This window comes from Genypterus blacodes, unplaced genomic scaffold, assembly GCF_046128005.1.
Source record: "Genypterus blacodes isolate CSIRO-AG114 ecotype Tasmania unplaced genomic scaffold, CSIRO-AGI_Gbla_v1 ptg000076l_1, whole genome shotgun sequence".
NCBI lineage: Eukaryota > Metazoa > Chordata > Actinopteri > Ophidiiformes > Ophidiidae > Genypterus > Genypterus blacodes.
The window spans coordinates 8185130-8206352 of NW_027466885.1; the positions used below are offsets into that span (position 1 = coordinate 8185130).

Consider the following 21223-nt stretch of genomic DNA (forward strand, 5'->3'; position numbering starts at 1 on the left):
GCAGATGATCCAAAATGCCTTAGAACAACATATTGATCAGTTAATTGTGGCCCAAGCTTTGCCTCTGATCATTCCACCCTCTCCCTTTAAGAACGGAAAGGTGGAGATCGCCGCCACGGAGAGGACGCTGCTCGGCTTCTTCCTGGCCAAGATGCACAAGATTGATCCCGACGTGTTGGTTGTGAGTAGAGCGATGAAGACTGGTGACAGCACCGGGTGTGTTTAAGAATGTAGATTGTGTTATGATGGATGTCCAAACACGATGCGGTGAAGTGAATTCCACTGATGGTGATGTATTGTTATTACGCTATGTGTTGGCTGATGGAGCTGCATCTTATGCCAGGTGCACAAATTGAAGGATCCAATAAAGTATGCTGACTCTTAATACTTTTTCATTTCCTGTAGGGTCATGACATCTTTGGCTTTGACCTGGAAGTGCTTCTGCAGCGAATCACTGTGTGCAAAGTTCCCCACTGGTCCAAGATCGGACGCCTCAGGAGGACCAATATGCCCAAATTAGGGGTAAAAAGAGCGCCGAGTACAGATTCTGTTTATCAAAATGTGCACGTGTGTTTTTGTGATTAATGTTTATTGTGTTGGGATGTTTGCAGGGCCGCGGCTCCTTTGCAGAGAAAAGCGCCACCTGTGGCCGGCTGGTGTGCGACGTAGAGATCTCAGCCAAGGAGCTGATTCGCTGCAAGAGTTACCACCTGACTGAACTGGCTGCACAGATCTTGAAGACAGAGAGAGTCACATTCCCTCAGGAGAACATCAGGAACCTCTACAGGTGTGTGTCTGTGTCATATCCTGTGTGTTTAGCAAGATGTCAATCAATTCATCTGCTATGTTTTTTGCTGAATAGTGTGTTTTGAGTTATCTTGTGAACGCTTCTCTGTCAGTGACTCTCCACACCTGCTGTACCTGTTGGAGTTGACGTGGACAGACGCCAAGCTGATCCTCCAGATGATGTGTGAGCTCAACGTGCTGCCACTCGCCCTGCAGATCACCAACATTGCCGGCAACGTCATGGTAACGGACGCCAACATCCATCTTAACGGCAACCGCAAACTGACACGATAAAAGACACATTTGTCAAAAGATATGGTTGAAATCTTTAAGCCCCTGTTGTGGCCATTTATTGCTTAATTCTGTGTATTAATACTGGAAACTAGATCAGAAAGTCGTTTGAAGGAAGAGATTCAGCATCCGATCACCTGATGACTCTCCTCTTCCGCTCTGCAGTCTCGCACGCTGATGGGCGGCCGCGCCGAGAGGAACGAGTTCCTGTTGCTCCACGCCTTCCACGACAAGAACTACATCGTCCCTGACAAGCCCTCGTTCAGAAAGGCCCAGCTAGAGATGGTACACATACACACACACTTCTTCATTCATACTCCCGGTCAGGCAAAACAGTGGACTTTCTGTCTCCTTGTGTGGTTTGGTTGTGACCTCTTCATTTCTGTGTACCAGGCTGAGGGAGAAGAAGATGCGGGAAAGGGAAAGAGGAAGAAGAAAGCTGCCTATGCTGGAGGTTTGGTACTGGACCCCAAAGTTGGTAAGGATGTGTTTTACCGTTTTTAATTATATTTTAAATTTAGCCATGACTCCTGTGTTCACATGTCAACCTTCACGTTTGTGTCTCACTACAGGTTTCTACGATAAGTTTGTACTGCTGCTCGACTTCAACAGCTTGTACCCCTCAATCATCCAAGAGTTCAACATCTGCTTCACCACCGTGCAGAGGGAGGCTCACAACACACGGAAGAAGACCGAGGTGTGTGTGTGTGTGTGTGTGTGTGTGTGTGTGTGTGTGTGTGTGTGTGTGTGTGTGTGTGTGTGTGTGTGTGTGTGTGTGTGTGTGTGTGTGTGTGTGTGTGTGTGTGTGTGTAAAAAGCCTCTCAACATCCAGGTCCTACATCCTGAATTTGACTCTTGAGCGCAGAAAGAAAACCTACTTTCTACTCACTTATAATGCAAGTCTCTATGGTAACAGGAGGACGAACCAGAGGAGATTCCAGAGATTCCAGATACCGGCCTGGAAATGGGAATACTGCCCAAGGAAATAAGGAAGCTGGTTGAGCGTCGTAAGCAGGTCAAACAGCTGATGAAACAGCAAGACCTCAACCCAGACCTCTACATGCAGGTACACACGTGCGCTCACATCTACACACACACATGCAGGTCTCCCATCTGCATGTCAGCTGATGCATCATTACTCTGTTCCTCAGTACGACATCCGCCAGAAGGCTCTGAAGCTGACCGCTAACAGCATGTACGGATGCCTGGGATTCAGTTACAGCCGCTTCTATGCCAAGCCACTCGCCTCCCTGGTCACATACAAGGGAAGAGAGGTGAGTCCAGACCACACACAAACACACGTTTGTGGGCAAACAGATAGCAGACAGGGAATACAAAGACACACGGTAAATATTGAGGTTGTCCGTCTTTGGAGTTACTTGAAAGGGAAGGAGAGTACACGGGGCTGTGCATCACTTCAATCATCCACAAGAGGGCACTGCTAGACCGTGTAACACCTTTTCCTGTGTCCTATTTTTCCTCCCCTCCAGATTTCCTCCTTTTTTCCCCTATATTCTCTCTCACAATTGTCCCTCTTCCTCTGCACAGTTGACAACATGACTATGCCTTCAAATTAGAATGAGACAACTCGACCACCCCCCCACAGTATCCATAACTCTGTGTAACTATATTTCCGTAACCAAATTCTGATATTGTGAGACATGAAACGAACAGACACACAAACGTATGAAAGAGCGATGGTGTAACAACGTCCTTTAACACACGCATGTTGAATGGAACAACTCGGGGACACACTTACAAAATCGGTCCAAAGAGACATGTGTACAGCATGACATAAAGGGCTAAATCCGGTATTGCAACTGAACACCACACACACACACACACACACACACACACACACACACACACCATGTCAGAGGCTGTACTCGTGATCGTTTAATGAGCTCTAACAGTACACATCCTCAGCAGAGGCATCAGGCATTGCCTCAGGGGAGTCCTTCATTAAGATCCCTTTACATACACATTGTGCTCCCTAATAGAGGGCAGGGCAGCAACCCAGTGTGTGTGTGTTTGTCATTTTGTCAGCCTGTTTGTGCCTGGAGTCAGAGCCAAATTGTGAAAGGTGCGTGCATGCGATGCTCCTCGCTCCCCGGAGATGTACATGTTCTCCGCTGGTGTCTTTGTCAGCAGCCAGAGGTGTACGGGTTAATTACACTTCACCTCCTTCTCGCTTCCTCCATAACCAGGGCCCCGGATTAAGTTTCTGTTGCCTGAAACGGTGACATTGTTGCACTTTACACGTGGGATGCAGGTTTTGGCTTTAGGACGGGAAATAAACTGTGCTCATGATCTTACTCGCCTCCATGTGAGTCAGAGCTTCTCCCGGGACCTTGGAGGCATTGGGGAGGTTCTCTTTGAATCACCAACAAAAATAACAATGCAGTAGAAAACGTGCAGACAACGGAGAAGTACCCTAACCATCAAAAATATCTATTGTAAATCTGATATCTAACATTGGTCTGATTTGATCGTCACTGTCAGTTCCTCTCACATGAGGATCACAGGCACTAAAAGCTTCTCAGCCGTAAGACTTGGTCACCTTCCAGGCTACAACTTAAAGGCCAGTGTTAAAGAGGGGTGTCGACGGAATGCATCACAAGCGTGTCAGACATATCCAAGCCCTTGTTCCAGCGATTCGTAAACCAGAATCCTTATCTTAAATCTGTTTCTAAAACTTGCAAGCTGATGGACAGACACGGCTGCATTTTGGGTTTTGTAACCCGTTTAAAAATAGTTGTTTTTGTTTGTGCTTTTATAGTGGGATTCTGTTCTAATGGGAGCATTTAAAGCCTTCAAGGTACTCTCAAACTAATTTTGAATCATGCTGACGGGCTGCCTCGCTTCCAACTTTTTCTCAACCTTCTCGAGTTACGCAGCCTGCTTGAGGGGACAATAAAAAAAGAGGGGGCTTATGTTTTATTAGGATGTTTTTGCATTAGTACATTGCACACGGTGAAGAGTGATGAGACAGACCAGAGACATTGCAACCAAAGGTCATCAGTCAGATTTGAAGCCACAAAGTGGTGAGTACATAGCATGAACCTCGCCTCGCTGAGGCAGCAGGGGGTCCTGCTTTCAGACTGCTTAGTGTTTTGTTTACTTTGTAGCTATGATCCTAGACACGTCTATTTATAATGCTGCTCCTGTGTAGGGGGAGAGCATTTCATTAAGATAGCCACAGCCAGGCGTCTGATGCCCACTGTCAAAAACTAAACTTTAATTTGATAATCTCTAAAATATACGTCCAGGCGTTTGTTTTTTTGTTTCAGATGCTGTTGTTAAGGTCCTTTGGCTTAGTCAATCTTAAAAACACAAAGAAGCTCCTTATACATGTTCAGTATCTGGATAAACTCACACCCTCATTATCTGAAGGCCTGTCCCATCGGTGAAGTCCAGTGGGATACTCGTGTTGCCCTGTGTGTGGTAGATTTATTGTATTGCTTGTTTTCGGCCATAACGTCTTGATACGCCTTTGAGTTTCAGACTTTATTAAGAAATTGCACTTTCCTTGCAGTTATGAAGCATCTCTGCGTCCTCTGCAAACCACAGTAAAAGACATAAACAGGCTAACAAGTTGCAGGAGGATTTGACCCATTCTTCCTCGCTTGCTCGTCAACACTCATTAAACATTTTAATATAAACCAAAAATTAGTCTTCGGAATTTGAGTGATTTTGTTTCACTTAGTCATTGACCTTCCGCTGATGGTTTGATTTGAGAGAACAGTTGGAGGGGAGCGCAGCAGCTTTTATTTAGTTTGTGTGCTGCCCCCGAAAGTTCACCGCCGACAGGCGGAGAAGTCCTTGGTAGTTTCCGACTGTCGAGAGCCAAAAAAGCCAGCTGGCGTTTATAGCTGGTTTCCAGTGTATTTGTGGGCCGTGCCGTTTGCACCTCCGCCCCCATTTTAATCGTCACATTTGCACTCTACTTTCACATTGTGATTTAGGAGGCTTTTTATTTTTATAATTGTAACACGCACACCCGGCCGACACTCCCGCCCGCAGTGTAAATCCGCTCGCCCTGGCCCCCTTGCCGCACTCCCTTCATCTGTTCGGATGCGTGTCCCGGTGAATGGGCATGTGTTCTGTGTATTTATTGATTGATTGAGCTCTCGTCTTTCTCACACTCTTGTTTTAAATTGAGGCCTAACCTCCGCCCCCCCCCACCAACCCCTCTCTCCCCTCCTCTGTGTGGCGGGTTGAGTCAGGCCGAGAGCCACGGAGATTTCTTAGCCCGGGGAGGAGTTTAGACGAGGGGGCTTAGAGGGGGATGACAGGGCCTTGGCCGTGGCTCTTCTGATCAGATTTGCCAAGTTAAGAGGGGAAAGCCCCCACTTAGCTTCTAACCAAACTTGTGTGTCTGTTACTCTGTGTGTGTGTGTGTGTCTTGTCTCCGTCTGCACATAAGCGTTGATATCCATGTGTCATCTTGTAACTGGGCTCTGTGCGTGCGTATGTTCCTTGCATATGGTCGTTGTATGTCTGCGCGCACACGCACACACACACACACACACACACACACACACACACACACACACACACACACACACACACGTGTGAGCTACTGGCCGAACTCTGCCCTTTGTCGGTGAACCATTTGTTGTGGCCCTAGTCTGTCCTGGTATGTGTGGGTATTAAGGGGGGGATGATGGGTATTAAGAGGAAGGTGAAGGTTTTGGATTACAGGGCCGAGGGTCTACCACAGATTGATGTCCCCCTCAACCCTGCAGCGTTATTTTGGGTTCTTTTGTATGTTGGCCAGAGAACAGTTGGGTGCAGAGAAACAGATCTATGTAACGTAGACATCTTACATGTGGTTATAATGGGCCGCCCGACAAGTTGGTCGTGCGACGAAGACTTTCATCATCCGCTGTGCCCACGGCCGTGGATCGGCGACGTCGCTACGACAAATTCAGGGAATTACATTTGCTTTTGCCCGGCGCTGCTATTAATCTGTTATCCTCTTAACAAATTAATGAAGGAAGTTTGAGTGGAGTTCAGATTTCGCTGTTGAGTTATTTTAAATGAGTTAATTTGTTTTGGCTCTTCAATCATCAATGTGTGTGTGGCGTTACAAGTGGTAGCAGGTTAGGCCAATCGTTACAAAGGCGCGTGTGTGTGTGTACGCTAATCGAGTGATGTTAACAACACAGGCCAGTGGAAGCTGCTGATTGTTGTGGAACGCAGATTAGTTTGAACCTTGTCCCTTTTTGCCAGCCGCCCTGACAACCCAGAACAGGTGTGTGTTTCAGGATGGTGTTTGACTCCTGAAATCCATTCTGCTGTAATTGAGTCTCTGTCCTTGTGTTTAAAAACAGCCTGACAGGAGCTTGTAGTTGACATTATTGGATGGCATGCAAAGAAGAGCATAGAAACAAGCTTGGGTGACAGAGCTCAGGGTGTGGAGGGTCAAAGTTTGGTTTGGGTTAAACCTACATGCAGTGTGCGCCGCGTGTGTATGTAATGAAGTCTGAGTAAACATTGATGCCGCTGGTGTCCCTCACTCGGGCTCTGTCATTCCTCTTGTCTGAAGAATCACAAATCATTTTTGTTTCCCTGAATTAGACGCAGGAATTCTTCAGCCACCCGACCGCGGCCGTGTGCGCGCGTCTGTCATGGCACGTCCGCGATGGTGCCCATGTATCACCGCCGCCCCCATCTCTTTCACTCGGGGTCTTAATCGCTGCCACCGTCTCTGAGTCACAGGGGTCATTTTTACACTTCCCCGAATTAGATATAAGAATACATAAGCTGGTCTGTGCTGTTCCGCGTGTTGTTCTGCACACGCATGCATGTACACTGGTGTCTGGGGAAATGAGGGCTGCGTGTTTCCAGGCTCCGCTCGTCCTCTTAAAGAGCTGGCTTTACTCCTGATAGGAGTGGACTTAACAAATAGTCACATGGGAGCACTGAGGCTATTTTGGCCACATTAGCTTGTCTGTGAGATCTAACAGTGGACGGGACAAGGTTTCAGAATCTAAACTGCGACTTTATTAATACCTACTAATGAGACCATGTGAGACTGGGTTAATGGCAGGGATTAGAACTGATAATGGATTGATCTGACGTATGGTGTCCTCATCTGGGTCACTGATGGATCAGATAATTGAAAGATTGTTTGGATTGGGCAATTAACAGTTATGCGTGTGGAATTCTGTTCAAACCTTTTTATTTTGGGAGCGAATTCCAAAAATTACTTTGTGATTCTCAGACGACTCTTCTCAGAAAAACGTCACATTGTGTTGCTTTGGAAACCAAGTTTTCCGGAGCAAATTTGTGTGTTGTACCACCAAAAGGAGTAAGCTGATGAATTATCAATCAACAGAATATAAAGTAACTTTTTCATATTTAATTTAGAATGCCCCATTTGATGGTCACAGCACCTCAAAAGCAATGAGATGTTTAATTGTTTTTGTTGAGTTAATTTGACGAAATAAAGACTTTTTAGCACGTCAGTACACAACTCTGGTAAACAATAGATTATCAATAAAATTAATAGTAATAAAGACTGGTCAGTGTTTAAATTGACTTTGGTGGATGCTGGCAGTGCTGTTTGCGTTAATTGTCACATATTTCTGTGTTTTCTGTATATCAAAATTAAGTGTTAGATTTAATGTCGCTTACATGAAATTGATACAATTACCTGGACTTTGTGGGAACAAACCTGGTAGCGTTGTCACGGATGCACCGGGATCCATTAAGGATTCTGTCCATGCAAGTCTTTTGTTTAGGGCTGATACATATACATCAGAGCGGATTGCTGTTATTGTGCAGTTATATTCCATGAATGCTGCTGTCTGTGATCAATGGTTGTATTAAATGAGATACAGCTTCACAACCAGATGGACCGCTCCCACCGCATACATGAGAACACGGCGACTACAGCGGCATCTGCCAGGACAGGCGTGTGTGTCTGTCTGTCTGTGTGCGTCCGTGTGAAAGAATGTTCATTCTGCGTGGGTCTGAATACACGGAGAGACGGTGGATCTTTTTTATACGCGACCGTGTGTGACAGGTTGTGTTGGTGAAAGACTAGTTATTTATCTCTGAGTGTGATCACGCATGCGTACGTGCCATGAAGCCCCCCCCCCCCCCCTCCCCCTCCTTCTCTTCTCTTCTCCCCCAGGCTCTGATGGCGGTGCGTTCCTCCACAGGTGCTATTTCAGTCGGCCCTACTGTCATCTCCAAAATGCTTTTCAGCCCAGCGCTCTTCAAAACAATCGTCACTGTTGCCCCCGGGCTCTTTTTACTAAGGCCCTCTGCCACATCCAGGTTTAACATGCCGCCTCTGATCTGCTGAGCAGTGAAGGGGGGTATTTATACATACGTTTTGTGTGCACGTGTGAAGAGGTTCAAAAATGGGTGAGCGGCTGGGATGCCCCCTCACTTGTCTCCTCGCCGGCCTGCCTGTTACTCTGCCGCTTCCTCTCAAGTCTATCAGCCGTCCATCACTCAGGCGAGCGGATCGTTTTAAGGACAAAATTCCTCGTTAAAATGACAGGCTGCCAAAGACAAAAGCTGTTTTGAAGGGGGACACCGGCAAATAAATAAAAAAGAGCTGTGCGACAACAAGACACATAAATTGCTAATGATAAGGCCAACAAATGACTGAAATAAGAAGTGGGAGAAGGCAGATATCACAACAAGGCTGCGCCCGCTCGTCAGTTGGCGTGATGGCTGCATTATTAGACACGGCTAATGGGTACGACTCATGCAGACATACACACAGGTGCACACGGCGCAGACGGTAATAATAATCCACATGCAGTGTACAGTCAAGTCGTGGACACTGGGTGAAGTAGCAAACTCAGGGCTGATTATCATACGTTTATAATGGCAGAAATAGCACACCACCACTGCTGTTTGACATCTATCCTGTGGTCTCCAACAGGTCGCTTGCGCGCTACCAGTAGCTCGCCACAGGTTTCTGAGTAGCTCGCGACAGGTTCAAAGAATACATACATTTGACAACGCTACGTCACTTGGTAATGCCGTTTAAATTTCTATCCAATCAAATTCACAGATATCCCGCCCCCTTTTGTCATAAAATGATAATAAGCCAATCAGCTGTCAGTCCAATGACGCTGCTGTCATGTTTGGATACATGACACGGTAACATTCGGCTAGCAAGTGAACGCCAAATTTGACGATGACCGCCCTGAAAATAGCCCCAATAAAAGGTAACAAATATACTATTTTCATGAGGAATTGTAATGTACAAATGTGAAGGACAAGTGTGTGCATGTCTCATTTGCGGGTCTGTGGAGCGCCACTTCACCAAACTCCACAGCAACTTTTCATGGGACTTTCCGGCTGGGGGAACGAGCCGGCTCAAAGACCGGCTCTTTAAGGTGAACAATGTGAGCCGGCCGAGAGCTGTTTTTATTTTTTCTGCAACTCAATACAACACAGAATGATAGGATGGTCTTGGTCTACTATAGGTACAGAGCAGGACAGAAAGAGAGAGCGAGAAGTGCGGTGAGTGCAGTGCGCGAAAAGATGAGTGACAGCTGGAAAAAGCAGTATTTGGATGCATTTTGACAATAGTGACAACATAAAGGCAGAATGCAGAATCTGCAGAATTAAGCCATCAGGTCGAGCAGGGTCCACAAAAACCTTCACAGACATGAGAACTGTGCATCCAACAGTTCAGATGGAAGAAAAAACGCATGCTAGCATTTTGATACAAAATGTGAGCGTTGAGTGTTGGATCAACATTTTGTAAATGTTAACACAAAAGACGCTTATTCAGCTGGTTTGAAGGGAGAATCACCCATGTGGACACACACACACACACACACACACACACACACACACACACACACTCTTCTGCCCCCTGGGGCTGCCGTGTTTGCATTTGTCCATATAGTTCATGTGTTGGTATGTGTTTAAAGCAGAGTGCACACACACACATACATCATCTTCATCATAATCATCAGTCGCACACATTCCGGGGTCATGGTCAAACGACTTGTCTTTCACGCAGGCCATTCTTTAAACCTGTCCGTCCCGCTGTAACTGACAGCATATGGAAAACGCGTCTAAATGAGTCCACGCATCAATTACGTCAACGCACTCTCGCCACACTGCGCTCCCTCTCTCGCTAGACTCAGCTTTCCCTCTTTTTCTGTCACCTTCTTCGTCACTTCTTGTCCCTTATGTACTGTTTGTTCCCTCCAGTCGTTCCACCGCTTGCTTATACCGGTGTGATTGTAATGCAGTTAAGGCGGTGAATCTATTCAATTTTGATGCACAGACCAAAAATGCATCACAATTTGCTTACTCTCAGTGACAAACCTCGACCTCGAGGTAATGTCAAATCAATTTATTACGCAACGTGTGAAACTATGATCACATTAACAGAGGGATAAAATAGATGGAATAGAAAACTAAACAAATCATTTAAACCAAACGCACAAATCCTCACACATAGACGGTTAAGACCCAGTCGGAGAGGGGAGATCCTCCGGTTAGAGCCTGGGATCCAATCGGGCTCACGGGGAGTTAACGAAGCACAGATGGAAGCGCGGAATCCGACCGTGCAAAGCCTTACAAGCTGAGGCAATGTGACGCAATGTGAAGTCTGCAGTCGAGAGACCAGAGTGAAAAAGCTGTGAAGACAATACAGTAGTTGAGACGTAGATGATCTCCAGCTCTGAGATGTGAGTCTGAAGGTGTCGCGACTTTTGTTACAGCTACGACCGCTTGAAGGTTTTTGGAGGAGCGATCATGAAAACGTCTGACTTTGAGCCATTCAGCGTGACGCATTCACTTCAAATTCTTTCCATTCCAACCTCACGCCAGCAATGTTTCTGGGTTTTGAAAGAAATGTCAAATTCCGATGATTTCATTTTGCAGCTACGTCTCAAAAAACGAAAATGTCCCACTTTATTGGCACGACCCAAATGCGTCTCCATCACACAGCATTTCATTCCGCCGGAACAAAAATGTATCTGGCTCAGCCGATTCTAATAGGTATTTGTGCATTTTCAATTTGATAAGGCAAAACTTTCTGGATACAAATAGACGAATGCAAATAGGACCTTAGTAGTCATTGGCATATTGGTTGTTAAGGTTACCAATAGTCCTCAGTCTGTCCCAAGGCTCATGTAATGTTCATGTCATGAATTTTGACAATATAGCGCACATGCTTAGTCCCTCATTCGTGTGCATGTAAGTTTGTGTCTGTGGCGAGACCTTGACCTCATGCCCTAATGGAGGAGGCCATTCTGCGCCCCCCTCCCCCCTCTTCTGATCATCCAGTGGTATGTAGCGGCCCATAAAGCATGCTTAAGTCGCACTCTGGTTTCAGGGAGTGGAGCGCCCCTGTCTCCTCCCCCGCTCTGTCGCGCCCCGCCCCTTCCTCGCACTCTGAAATAGCCGCGTCCTTGTCCCCAGGCCGGGCTCGGTGTTGGCGGGGTGTGTGTATATGCGCCGGCGGTTGATTGAGGAGCAGATTGCTGGTGACAGGTCACACTGCGTTCTGTCCCGCCGACCCCCCTCATATTAGCGACCCTAAGCCTCCAGCCCTCCTCTCCTCTGGGCCCCCCACCTGTTAGGATCCCTCTCACTCTCTCGCTCTCTAACACACACACACACACTCACACACACACACGTGCATACACAATAGACAACCTGCATTAACAGAATTCTCCTTATTTGTCCGTCAACCACTCTGCGGGCGTTAAAGGCCATTACGAGTCATTAGTGCGTGTGAGTGTGTGTTGCCCAGGGAGGATGTATGTAGGTTGGAAAAGACGGCTGTCACAGCACGGTCTCATAATTGCCCTCTTAGCCAATTATCCCCCATTTAAAAGTAAGTCACCTGCTCCGCTGCCGTGTCCACACAAACACACTACACACACAGGCACATGCGCGTACACGCACACGCACACGCACACACACACACACACACACATACACACAAATAATAAATAACGTGGGGAAAGAAATCAATATTTAATCATTGTTTGTTCCTAGTGATATGTTTGTTTACTCTGCTTGTGCATGCTGTAATGCCTCATGTTTGTGTTTGGGCTCCTCAGATTCTGATGCACACCAAAGACATGGTTCAGAAGGTAGGCGGGTTATTGACAAGCTATTGGCTGTTCCAGTCTCTTCAGATTCCCTTTTGATCAATGATGTAACTCAAAGCAGGTCGATCCCAAAGCCTGACATCAATTATTTTGTTCCTTTTCAATCAGATGAATCTGGAAGTCATCTACGGAGATACTGATTCCATTATGATCAACACCAACAGCAAATCTCTGGATGAAGTCTTTAAGTTGGGGAATAAGGTGTGTATGTGTGGGTGTATTTCTTGATCTCCATGTTCTCCATTTTACCCCCTGGGCCTTAAAAGCATCATCTCACGAGAATGTGTTCACGGCCCTCAGGTGAAAGCTGAGATCAACAAGCTGTACAAGCTGCTGGAGATCGACATCGACGGCGTGTTCAAGTCGCTCCTGCTGCTGAAGAAGAAGAAATACGCCGCCCTGGTGGTGGAACAGCACGGGGATGGGCGCTACAGCCTGAAGCAGGAGCTCAAAGGCCTGGACATTGTCCGGCGAGATTGGTGCGACCTGGCCAAGGAGTGTGGCAAGTAAGAATGAAACCAGATCCACCTCTCGTGCGGTTTAACGCTTTTGATAGTTACTGATCCGCCATTATGGAAAGTAAAAATCTATATTTCCGGTCTCCTCCTCTCTCAGCTATGTCATCGGTCAGCTCTTGTCAGATCAGAGTCGCGATGTCATTGTGGAGAACATTCAGAAGCACCTGGTGGAAGTGGGGGGGAAGGTGGCGGACGGAGCCATACCGCTCAACCAGTACGAGATACACAAGGTGAAGTCACGGCTCTGCTTCACATGCCTCCGTTCCATTTCTACTTTTCTTTGATAATGAAATCCTGCTTTTGTGTGTGTGTGTGTGTGTGTGTGTGTGTGTGTGTGTGTGTGTGTGTGTGTGTGTGTGTGTGTGTGTGTGTGTGTGTGTGTGTGTGTGTGTGTGTGTGTGTGTGTGTGTGTGTGTGTGTGTGTGTGTGTGTGTCCTTGTAGTCCAGCTGTCATCGCCGAGTTGCACTTCACATGTGCAAACGTGCGCCGTGCGTAGGCGTGATGAACATGAACGTAGCTTTTCACTGTGAAAGGAATGGGCATTTTAAATTATAGTGCAAGTCCACACAACGGAGGGAACAAAACTGACGAACAAGTGAAGACTTAATAGAACGCTGTAGCATTATAAGCTCAAATTGGGGACTCAAGTGCAGAGAGGAGCCAGTTAAGCCTTTGTGAGGCTCTGGCGGACGTTGGCTGTTTGTTACTTTCTCTACTGCTCTTAAACCGAAATGGAGTTTCGTTTCTGTCTCATTGGTTTTTCTCGCCTTTGACCACACATTAAATGTCCAGTTGAAAATGTAGTTTGATATATTCGTCCCTGATGAACTCGTCAGGTTGTATTCAGAGTGTTTGCAACCAAATATCTGTTTATTGTTGTTCCATTACCGTTCCACCATCCTCTCCTCCTCTTCCTCCACTCCAGGCTCTGACCAAGGATCCTCAGGACTATCCGGACAAAAAGAGCCTTCCTCATGTCCACGTGGCTCTGTGGATCAACTCGCAGGGTGGCCGCCGGGTCAAAGCTGGAGACACAATCTCTTACATCATCTGCAAGGTGTGTGTGCGATTTTTTTCGGGTGTATGTAAAGCTTAGTAAGTTTGAGACCAAATATCAGGAACTACTTTACTCAACAACACTGGAACTGAACTTCACTGATGAATGATATTTTAGTTAGAATATCCAGTAATGGGTTTTGTGCGGTAGATAAACATTTCCTCCCGTCTCTTGCAGGACGGCTCCACTCTGGCAGCCAGTCAGCGAGCCTACGCCCTGGAGCAGCTCCAGAAGCAGGAGGGCCTGAGTCTGGACACCCAGTACTACCTGGCCCAGCAGGTCCACCCGGTGGTGTCCCGCATCTGCGACCCCATCGAGGGCATCGACGGCGTCCTCATCGCCACGTGGCTGGGTGAGCGGCTGGGTGACGGGATGTGTGGTGTCGTAATTATAACTCAGTGGCACAGCCGTTGTCGGTGTTTAATTATGATTTACAGTTCAGCTTTGAAGTGTAGAATTCCCTTATTCTTTAAAAAATGACAAAACACAGAAGAGGGAAATTATGTCAAATGTACAGGTGAGTATATGTAATTAAAATATCTGCAAAGGAAGTGGTTATTGTATAAAATATGCCACTATGGCATGAAAATCTCAATCCTATCCTGAATTTTGTGCTTATTTTTCTTTATTAGCGCAACTCAAACAACAAATAAAGGGCAATAAATACAATACTACCATTTCAGTGGTGATGCCACACTCAGGCTGAACTGTTTAAAACAAAAATACCCACGTGTGTTTAACAGATAACAATAGAATCCTAAATGCGGCGTTATAAATATTCGGAGGCCATGTGGCGTTGTGGGACACAGTTTACTCAGAAGTGATGTTCCTAATCTCTCTTTATGTTGGCCTTAGCGCCAGAGTTGCGATTCCTCCTACTGTTTTATGGTCTGTTGACAGCTGAGATAGACAAACATAGAAAAGACGACATGGCCGACCGCATTGCAAAGTAATAAAAGTTTCATTGTCCGATGAGATCGGCGTGACTTGTGATTGGGTAAAATCATCTCTTGTTTTAATTGATAATTCACTATTAACGCCATTTCTGTCACTGTTCCCCCTGACCCAGGTCTGGACCCTGGTCATTTCAGGGCCCACCAGCAGTACCAGAGGGAGGAGGAGGGTGAGGCGCTGCTGGGAGCACCAGTCCAGCTAACCGACGAGGAGCGCTACAAAGACTGCGAGAGATTCACCTTTGCCTGCCCCCAGTGTGGGACCGATAACGTCTACGACAACGTCTTCGAAGGAGCTGTGAGTGGACTACTTACTGCTCTTCTTCTACTGTTTCAGACAAACGGTGCTGTGTCTGTCTCATCCTGCCTCATTTTCAAGTATTTGGTAGTCATGTATGAAACAAAATGTGTGTTTCTTAAACGCCTAAAGCGGCAGGATTAATGGCAGTTGGAAAGTTTTAGCTACTGCACACATTTTTCCTCCAATATAGATAAATGAAATTATTGGCAACCTAAGGTTAGACTTTACATCATCCCAGAGGAATGTTGCCTAATTCCCTTCGTCAGACGGTCAATCCTTTAAACACCCAACACTTGTAAACTCTATTTTAGGTTGTGCAGGGCTGCGTTTCAAATATATTAAAACATTTATTGCTTAAGCTGCAGCAGAAGAAGAATGTGTAAAGTTCAAAATACAGGCAGAGATACAAACCAGGCGGAGATACAGAGCAGGACTCTTCATTATGAAGGATTTGTCGGTGTAAAGCATTAATCCGTAGAGACGCGGTAGTTGAAATATGGTGTATCAAACTTCCTGTGAAGGATTCATGGTTTAGTCATCCACTATATTGTGTCTCTGTCTGTATTTTTAGGCAGCCGTCTGGCTCCAATACAGACTCTGTTTTCATTGGCATAGTTTAGACTCCACAACTTGAAAAGCCTTTCCGTAACCCCTGCCACTCCGAACACGGTTTGTGTGCGTGGGCGCGCGCACGCGCGCGCCCACGCACACACACACACACACACACACACACACACTTCTATTTGTCAGGTCAAGGCTGTGTGTGCATGTTATCGGCTTCTAATGAGGATCAGGGCACGCAGCTTTTTCTCGTCTTGGAGACACTAATAAAACTGACAAACCTCTGTCCTTTGCCAGCAAAGAGAGCATTACAGTAGAAGGAGGAGTGTAACATACACACACATACTCCATAAAAGGTTGATATCATCACACACTTCAGCAGATGCACCACTATGTCATTGGGAGACACAGTAACTCAAATAAGTAAATAAAATAAGAATGTAATGAAATGTCACTGGCCACAACAACCTACACAGGAGAAGGTGGAAGTTGTTTATCCATCAGAGTTGTTGACGTTTCAACCTTCAGACAAAACTAAGCAGAATTTGGCCGATCACAGGTATGGAGTTCCTGCCATGTGTTAGAGCTGGTATGCACACACTCAGGCACCCAACCTGATAAGACGGTAAGTTAATTAGGGTGGCGAACATGGTCTAACAGCTCAGTGAAAGGGGAGGACAGATGGGCCTTGACTCCGCCGCTGACACCAAGCCAGCGATGGTAGGAGGAGGCAGTGACTGATGATGGAGAACAGACAGAGAAGGAAAGTTGTTTGATGCAGGGGGGAGGAGGAGAGCGGGAGAGGAGGTGGGACGAAAAGATTAAGTGTGGAAAAAGCTGGATGCAGCAGCAGGGATTTCCCTGACTTCACTGTAATAAAGTGCTAGATATCCCACCTTGAGCAGTTAAATCAACATGCTGAAAGCTGCACACTATCAGACTCAGACATGGAAACATTCAGGTTAGGGAAAGCAAACAGAGGAGGAATATGACGGTGTACATTAGAAGGATTTAAAGATTGTCTGTAGAAATAGTTTAGTGCGCTGACACGGGTTGGGAAGGCTGACAAAGCGATGTGGATAACACTTAGAGAAAAACCTCAAAATAAAGATTATGCACTGGACTCCTGCAATCTAAAACAAAGATAATCTCATTTAATCATTCAGAAATACTATGAATCTAGCTGTGTGTTTAACTTGAACACAGCAGAGAGAGAGAGAGAGAGAGAGAGAGAGAGAGAGAGATTTTGTTGGGGAGGCAGCTTACTGTCAAAAGTTTGGAATGAAATGGGGCAGATAAAAGAGTAGGAAGGAAAAGGGGAGGAGGTCAGAGATGAGAGGGAGGCTGTTTTCTTGACTCCACGCAGGACTTGGAGAAGAAACATGAAGAAGAGGAGGAGAGGCTGAGATGGGGAAGGTTAATATTGGCTGCGTGTTTATATACTTTGTCTTTCACAAAAAAGAAATGGTGGCTGGGTGGGGTGGGGGGTTGGGGGGGAGTCACGTGTACCGTGTCTGCTTCCCCACACAGACCTTTTCGGGTGCCATCAATGCGACAGTTAAATGGAGTTCAGGTTTAAGGGGAGCGAGTGTTTAAAGCTCTTATATTTAGGCCGATTGTTATATAGTCGTGTTTCTTTTTTTCTTTTTTTTTTGTGTCGCATTAATCGCAAATCCAAGCTGTCAGGTGGACAATTCTGGGTTATTGAGGTCACTTTGACCCCTTTTTCTCCCCCGGCTTACAATAATGTTCAAATTTATTGCACCCGGGCGAGCTTTCAGCGCTTTCATGTTGACGCGTCACCCGACCCCTAGTACACCAAATTATTATTATTATTATATTATTATTATTATTAGTTCCAAATTATTATGCAAGTGATATTTTTCTCAGATTTTCCTAAATAGTCGATGCAAATGACAGTCAGTATAATTTTCAAGTCATCAACGGTTAGAGTATAATTCAAATTGTATTGAACAAACCTCCCAATGATAACAGTATTTTTTTTTAAATAAGAAACTCAAAATGCAGTCTTCCAAATTATTATGCACAACAGAGTTTCAAAACATTTTATAAGTTGTAAAGAACTAAAAATGGCCATTTGTTGAAATTGCAGCATTAGGAGGTCATATTTACTGAAATCAAAAGCTATTTGAATCAAAAACATCTTAGTAGGCCAAGTTACATGTAAACATAGAACCCCTTCTTTGATATCACCTTCACAATTCTTGCATCCATTGAACTTGTGAGTTTTTGGAGAGTTTCTGGTTGAATTTCTTTGCAGGATGTCAGAATAGCCTCGCAGAGCTGCTGTGGCCGGCTTTATAATGTGGAACGTCCTTCTTAAGTAGTTCTCCTTTGATTGGGCTCACCTCGCAAACTAATTATCACAGGTGTCTAAGATTGATTTCAATGATCCAAAGAGCCCTGAGACACAATTCCACCCATGAATATAATTGAAAAACAAAAAAATAAATGTTTATGACACTTAAATCCAATTTGCAGAATAATTTGGAACACGGTGTGTGTATATTTATCCAATGTCTCTGAATTGACGTGCGTGTTTCAGGGGTCAAACATTGAGCCCGGCTTGCTGCGATGCTGCCACGTCCCCTGTGGGAGTCGCTCCATTGACTACTTCGCCAACATCAGCAACAAACTGCTCCTCGACATCCGACGCCTCATCAAAAAGTACTACTCGGTAAGTTCTCGTGTGTGCGTGTGCGTGTGTGCGTGTGCGTCATTGGTGTATAGTCAATACTGTGTGATTACTACTACTCGTGATTAAGTAACTACCTGTGATTACTTCTACTCTGGATGTATCTATCTTGCGTTCTTCCTATTTTTCCACCCAACAACCGGACCTCTACTTTACACACACGCACACGTTTCGCACGTTCACATTTCTCCCCCCTACAGGGCCACAAATGGACTACACTCACCTCCTTTTTCACTTTCTAATGCGTCAGTCTGTCTGCCACCCAGTTGCTCCTCTTCTTTTCAAATTACCTAGTTAAAGGAGCGGCATTACTCTCCTCTAGACGGAGCAAAACCTAATGAATTAACACGCCGACTGACTAATGCGACTCCACGGCCACATGATGACATGTTTTATTGAAAGATGAAAGGAACATTATCAGCTTCATAAAAGTTTGGATTTAAAGCATGGACGTTACATTGGCTTGTACAGGCGTGTCTAATTAAGAGTGTAACCGGTCAGAGACGTTAAGTGTGCTATGAAAGGGATCGAGGCAGTAATGGCGGAGCCCATCGAAAAGGATGATGGGTGGGAGAGAAGGGAAACCTCAGCAGGGCACCGCTGCGCTGACATTGTCCACCAAAGAGCGCGGCGGCTATGCTCGCCAAAAAAGGAGTGCGGGGCAGAATACATTTTTATCGGTGAAAACACTTAATGGACAGTTTTACTTGGACCAAGTTTAACTCGCCCTCTCTGGCTTCAGCAGTTGATGAGGTGAATGATACGTCTGGGGAAGTCGGTCAGCGGAGCGTCACCGACAAACACTGTTGGGCTTCAAGCTGTTAACACATTTGTGCCACTTTATTAATGTGTAGAATATTCACTGGCTCATTATCTCTTATATACAATACAACAATGACTCATTATCTCTATGTACAAACAGCGCTCTGTGACTCGACTCTACCTAGTTTGCTCCAACCAACTTGCCAAAATTGCTAGCTAGCGACATTTAGCATGGCCGCTACCAACTAGCATTGCTGACTCGTCGTGACCCGCCAAGAAGCCGTGTCAGCTTTTTGGAACTGAAAAGTAACAAGACGTTACCCTCAACATCGGCACTTATGAATAAAAGTGAAAGTGTGCAATTTAAACTCTTACCCCCAAATAGGCCACGCTGTAGCTTTGTAGCTAGCTAGTAGCTTTGATGCTACTCTGACTTATTTTTAAGGGAAGCAGTCTTATATTTAGCTTTCTGTCTGGGTGTATTTTGCGATAATCACCTGTAGACGTTACTTTATTATGTATCCACTTACTATCCACTGACTTTGTGAGTGTGTGTGTGTGTGTGTGTGTAAGTTGTCACTGTATTGTAACTGGATTCCAGTGAGATAGAGGACATTCTCTCTGTCGCTCTCTTTCCTTCACTGGCAGTTTCTATCACATTGGTCTTGAGTGAGTGGAATGCACTGTTTCAAAAGCTGTGTATGTGTGTGTGTGTGAGTGTGTGTGAGTGTGGGTTACTCTCCCACAGTGCTGAACAGAAATCAATTAGTGCAGTGAATGTGTGGGGAACGAGCCCCCGCAACCTCTTTGTCACGACGTGTGAAACAGCTGCTACCACTGAATGCTTACACCTCACACAGCTACACACACACACACACACACACACACACACACACACACCTCTGGAGACTGAACAGTAGTGGACACAGCGCACACAGTGAGGCAATGAAGAGGGGTAATATTGTGTAATTAAGGATTCCTTTCAGGCTGAGGGAGAGTTCAAATAGACTTGTTTGTCCGGCTAGATAGAGTGAAAGCTCTGCACCTCTGTGTGTGTGTGTGTGTGTGTGTGTGTGTGTGTGTGTGTGTGTGTGTGTGTGTGTGTGTGTGTGTGTGTGTGTGTGTGTGTGTGTGTGTGTGTGTGTGTGTGTGTGTGTGTGTGTGTGCGCGCGAATATGTGTACATGTGTTGGCCTCCCTAGCTATAACCACAGACACATTAATCATTAGTGAAATTACCTTCTGTCTCCCCACTCTCACCCCCACTATTATCAATAAACCAGCGCCTGAGAATGGGCAAACACTTCTTCACTCCCCGTCCTTCCTTCTCTCGCTCCCTCCCTCTCTCTCTCTCTCTCCATCCATCCCTCCTCTGGTCCTGCTGTGTTTGGCAAAATGAGAGATTCACTTGTTTCCTCAACCGCCCTATTCTCTCTCCCTCTTTTTTTCCCCCTTAACCCCTCCCATCTAACCGCCGTTGCCATGGCATTTAACAAATTATTGCAATTACCCTCGTCATGTGGGTCGCCCCTGGAAACGGGCTGAGGGGCAAGAGAAGAAAGGGGGAGGGAGAGAAAGAAAAGGGTGAATGAAGACCAGAGAAGGTGATAATCCTGTTTTGAACAAAAGGTCAAATTGTTGAATAGAGAAGCTTTGATTAAGCAGAGGATCTACAAAGTGGAACCGCGTTCTGTGTGTGTGTCTGTGTGTGTATGTGTTGTAGTCATAGACAGATTTCACGTCTTATTTTATAATTAAAGAGTTAGAAGTGTTGATTGCCAGAGCACAATGCCGGTTAGAGCTCTACGAGTCTTGTTGAGAGTGTGTGTGTGCCTGGGATTTTCCAGTTGCAAAGGAGACGTGTCAAAGAGGCCTCACAGCGTTAACTTCGACGATAGCTGACCCTTAACTACAGTTAACATGACGGCGAATGAGAAAGAGTCACTGATCATTAAGTTCCTTAAACGTGCCGCCTCTTGGATTTAAGCGAGAGGCAGTGAAACGGACGAGACCTGCAACTGTAAGAATGTGTGAGAGAAGCTGCGGAAGAAGCGGAAATGTTTAAAAAATAATAAAAAAGGACAGGGGAGGGAGGGGGGGAGAAAGAGAGTGTATTTCTTAGTGGGCCCTGTCATGGCCTGGTCTTGGCACTGTTTGGTTAAAT

At 45.9% G+C, this 21223-nt stretch overlaps 1 protein-coding gene across 1 annotated transcript in view; it reads left to right on the forward strand.

Annotated features, from left to right (window-relative positions):
- pola1 (polymerase (DNA directed), alpha 1) overlaps nt 1-21223 on the forward strand; it is a 40002-nt gene that overhangs the window by 4273 nt on the left and 14506 nt on the right. Inside the window, exons 18-34 of the mRNA XM_076158343.1 lie at nt 92-181; nt 406-522; nt 612-787; nt 900-1029; nt 1243-1362; nt 1471-1555; nt 1650-1774; nt 1994-2143; nt 2229-2351; nt 12141-12173; nt 12300-12392; nt 12492-12697; nt 12807-12939; nt 13636-13767; nt 13945-14119; nt 14837-15018; nt 18149-18280. Of these exons, the coding sequence (XP_076014458.1) occupies nt 92-181; nt 406-522; nt 612-787; nt 900-1029; nt 1243-1362; nt 1471-1555; nt 1650-1774; nt 1994-2143; nt 2229-2351; nt 12141-12173; nt 12300-12392; nt 12492-12697; nt 12807-12939; nt 13636-13767; nt 13945-14119; nt 14837-15018; nt 18149-18280 (2202 nt within the window). The remainder of the gene's footprint in view (nt 1-91; nt 182-405; nt 523-611; nt 788-899; nt 1030-1242; nt 1363-1470; nt 1556-1649; nt 1775-1993; nt 2144-2228; nt 2352-12140; nt 12174-12299; nt 12393-12491; nt 12698-12806; nt 12940-13635; nt 13768-13944; nt 14120-14836; nt 15019-18148; nt 18281-21223) is intronic.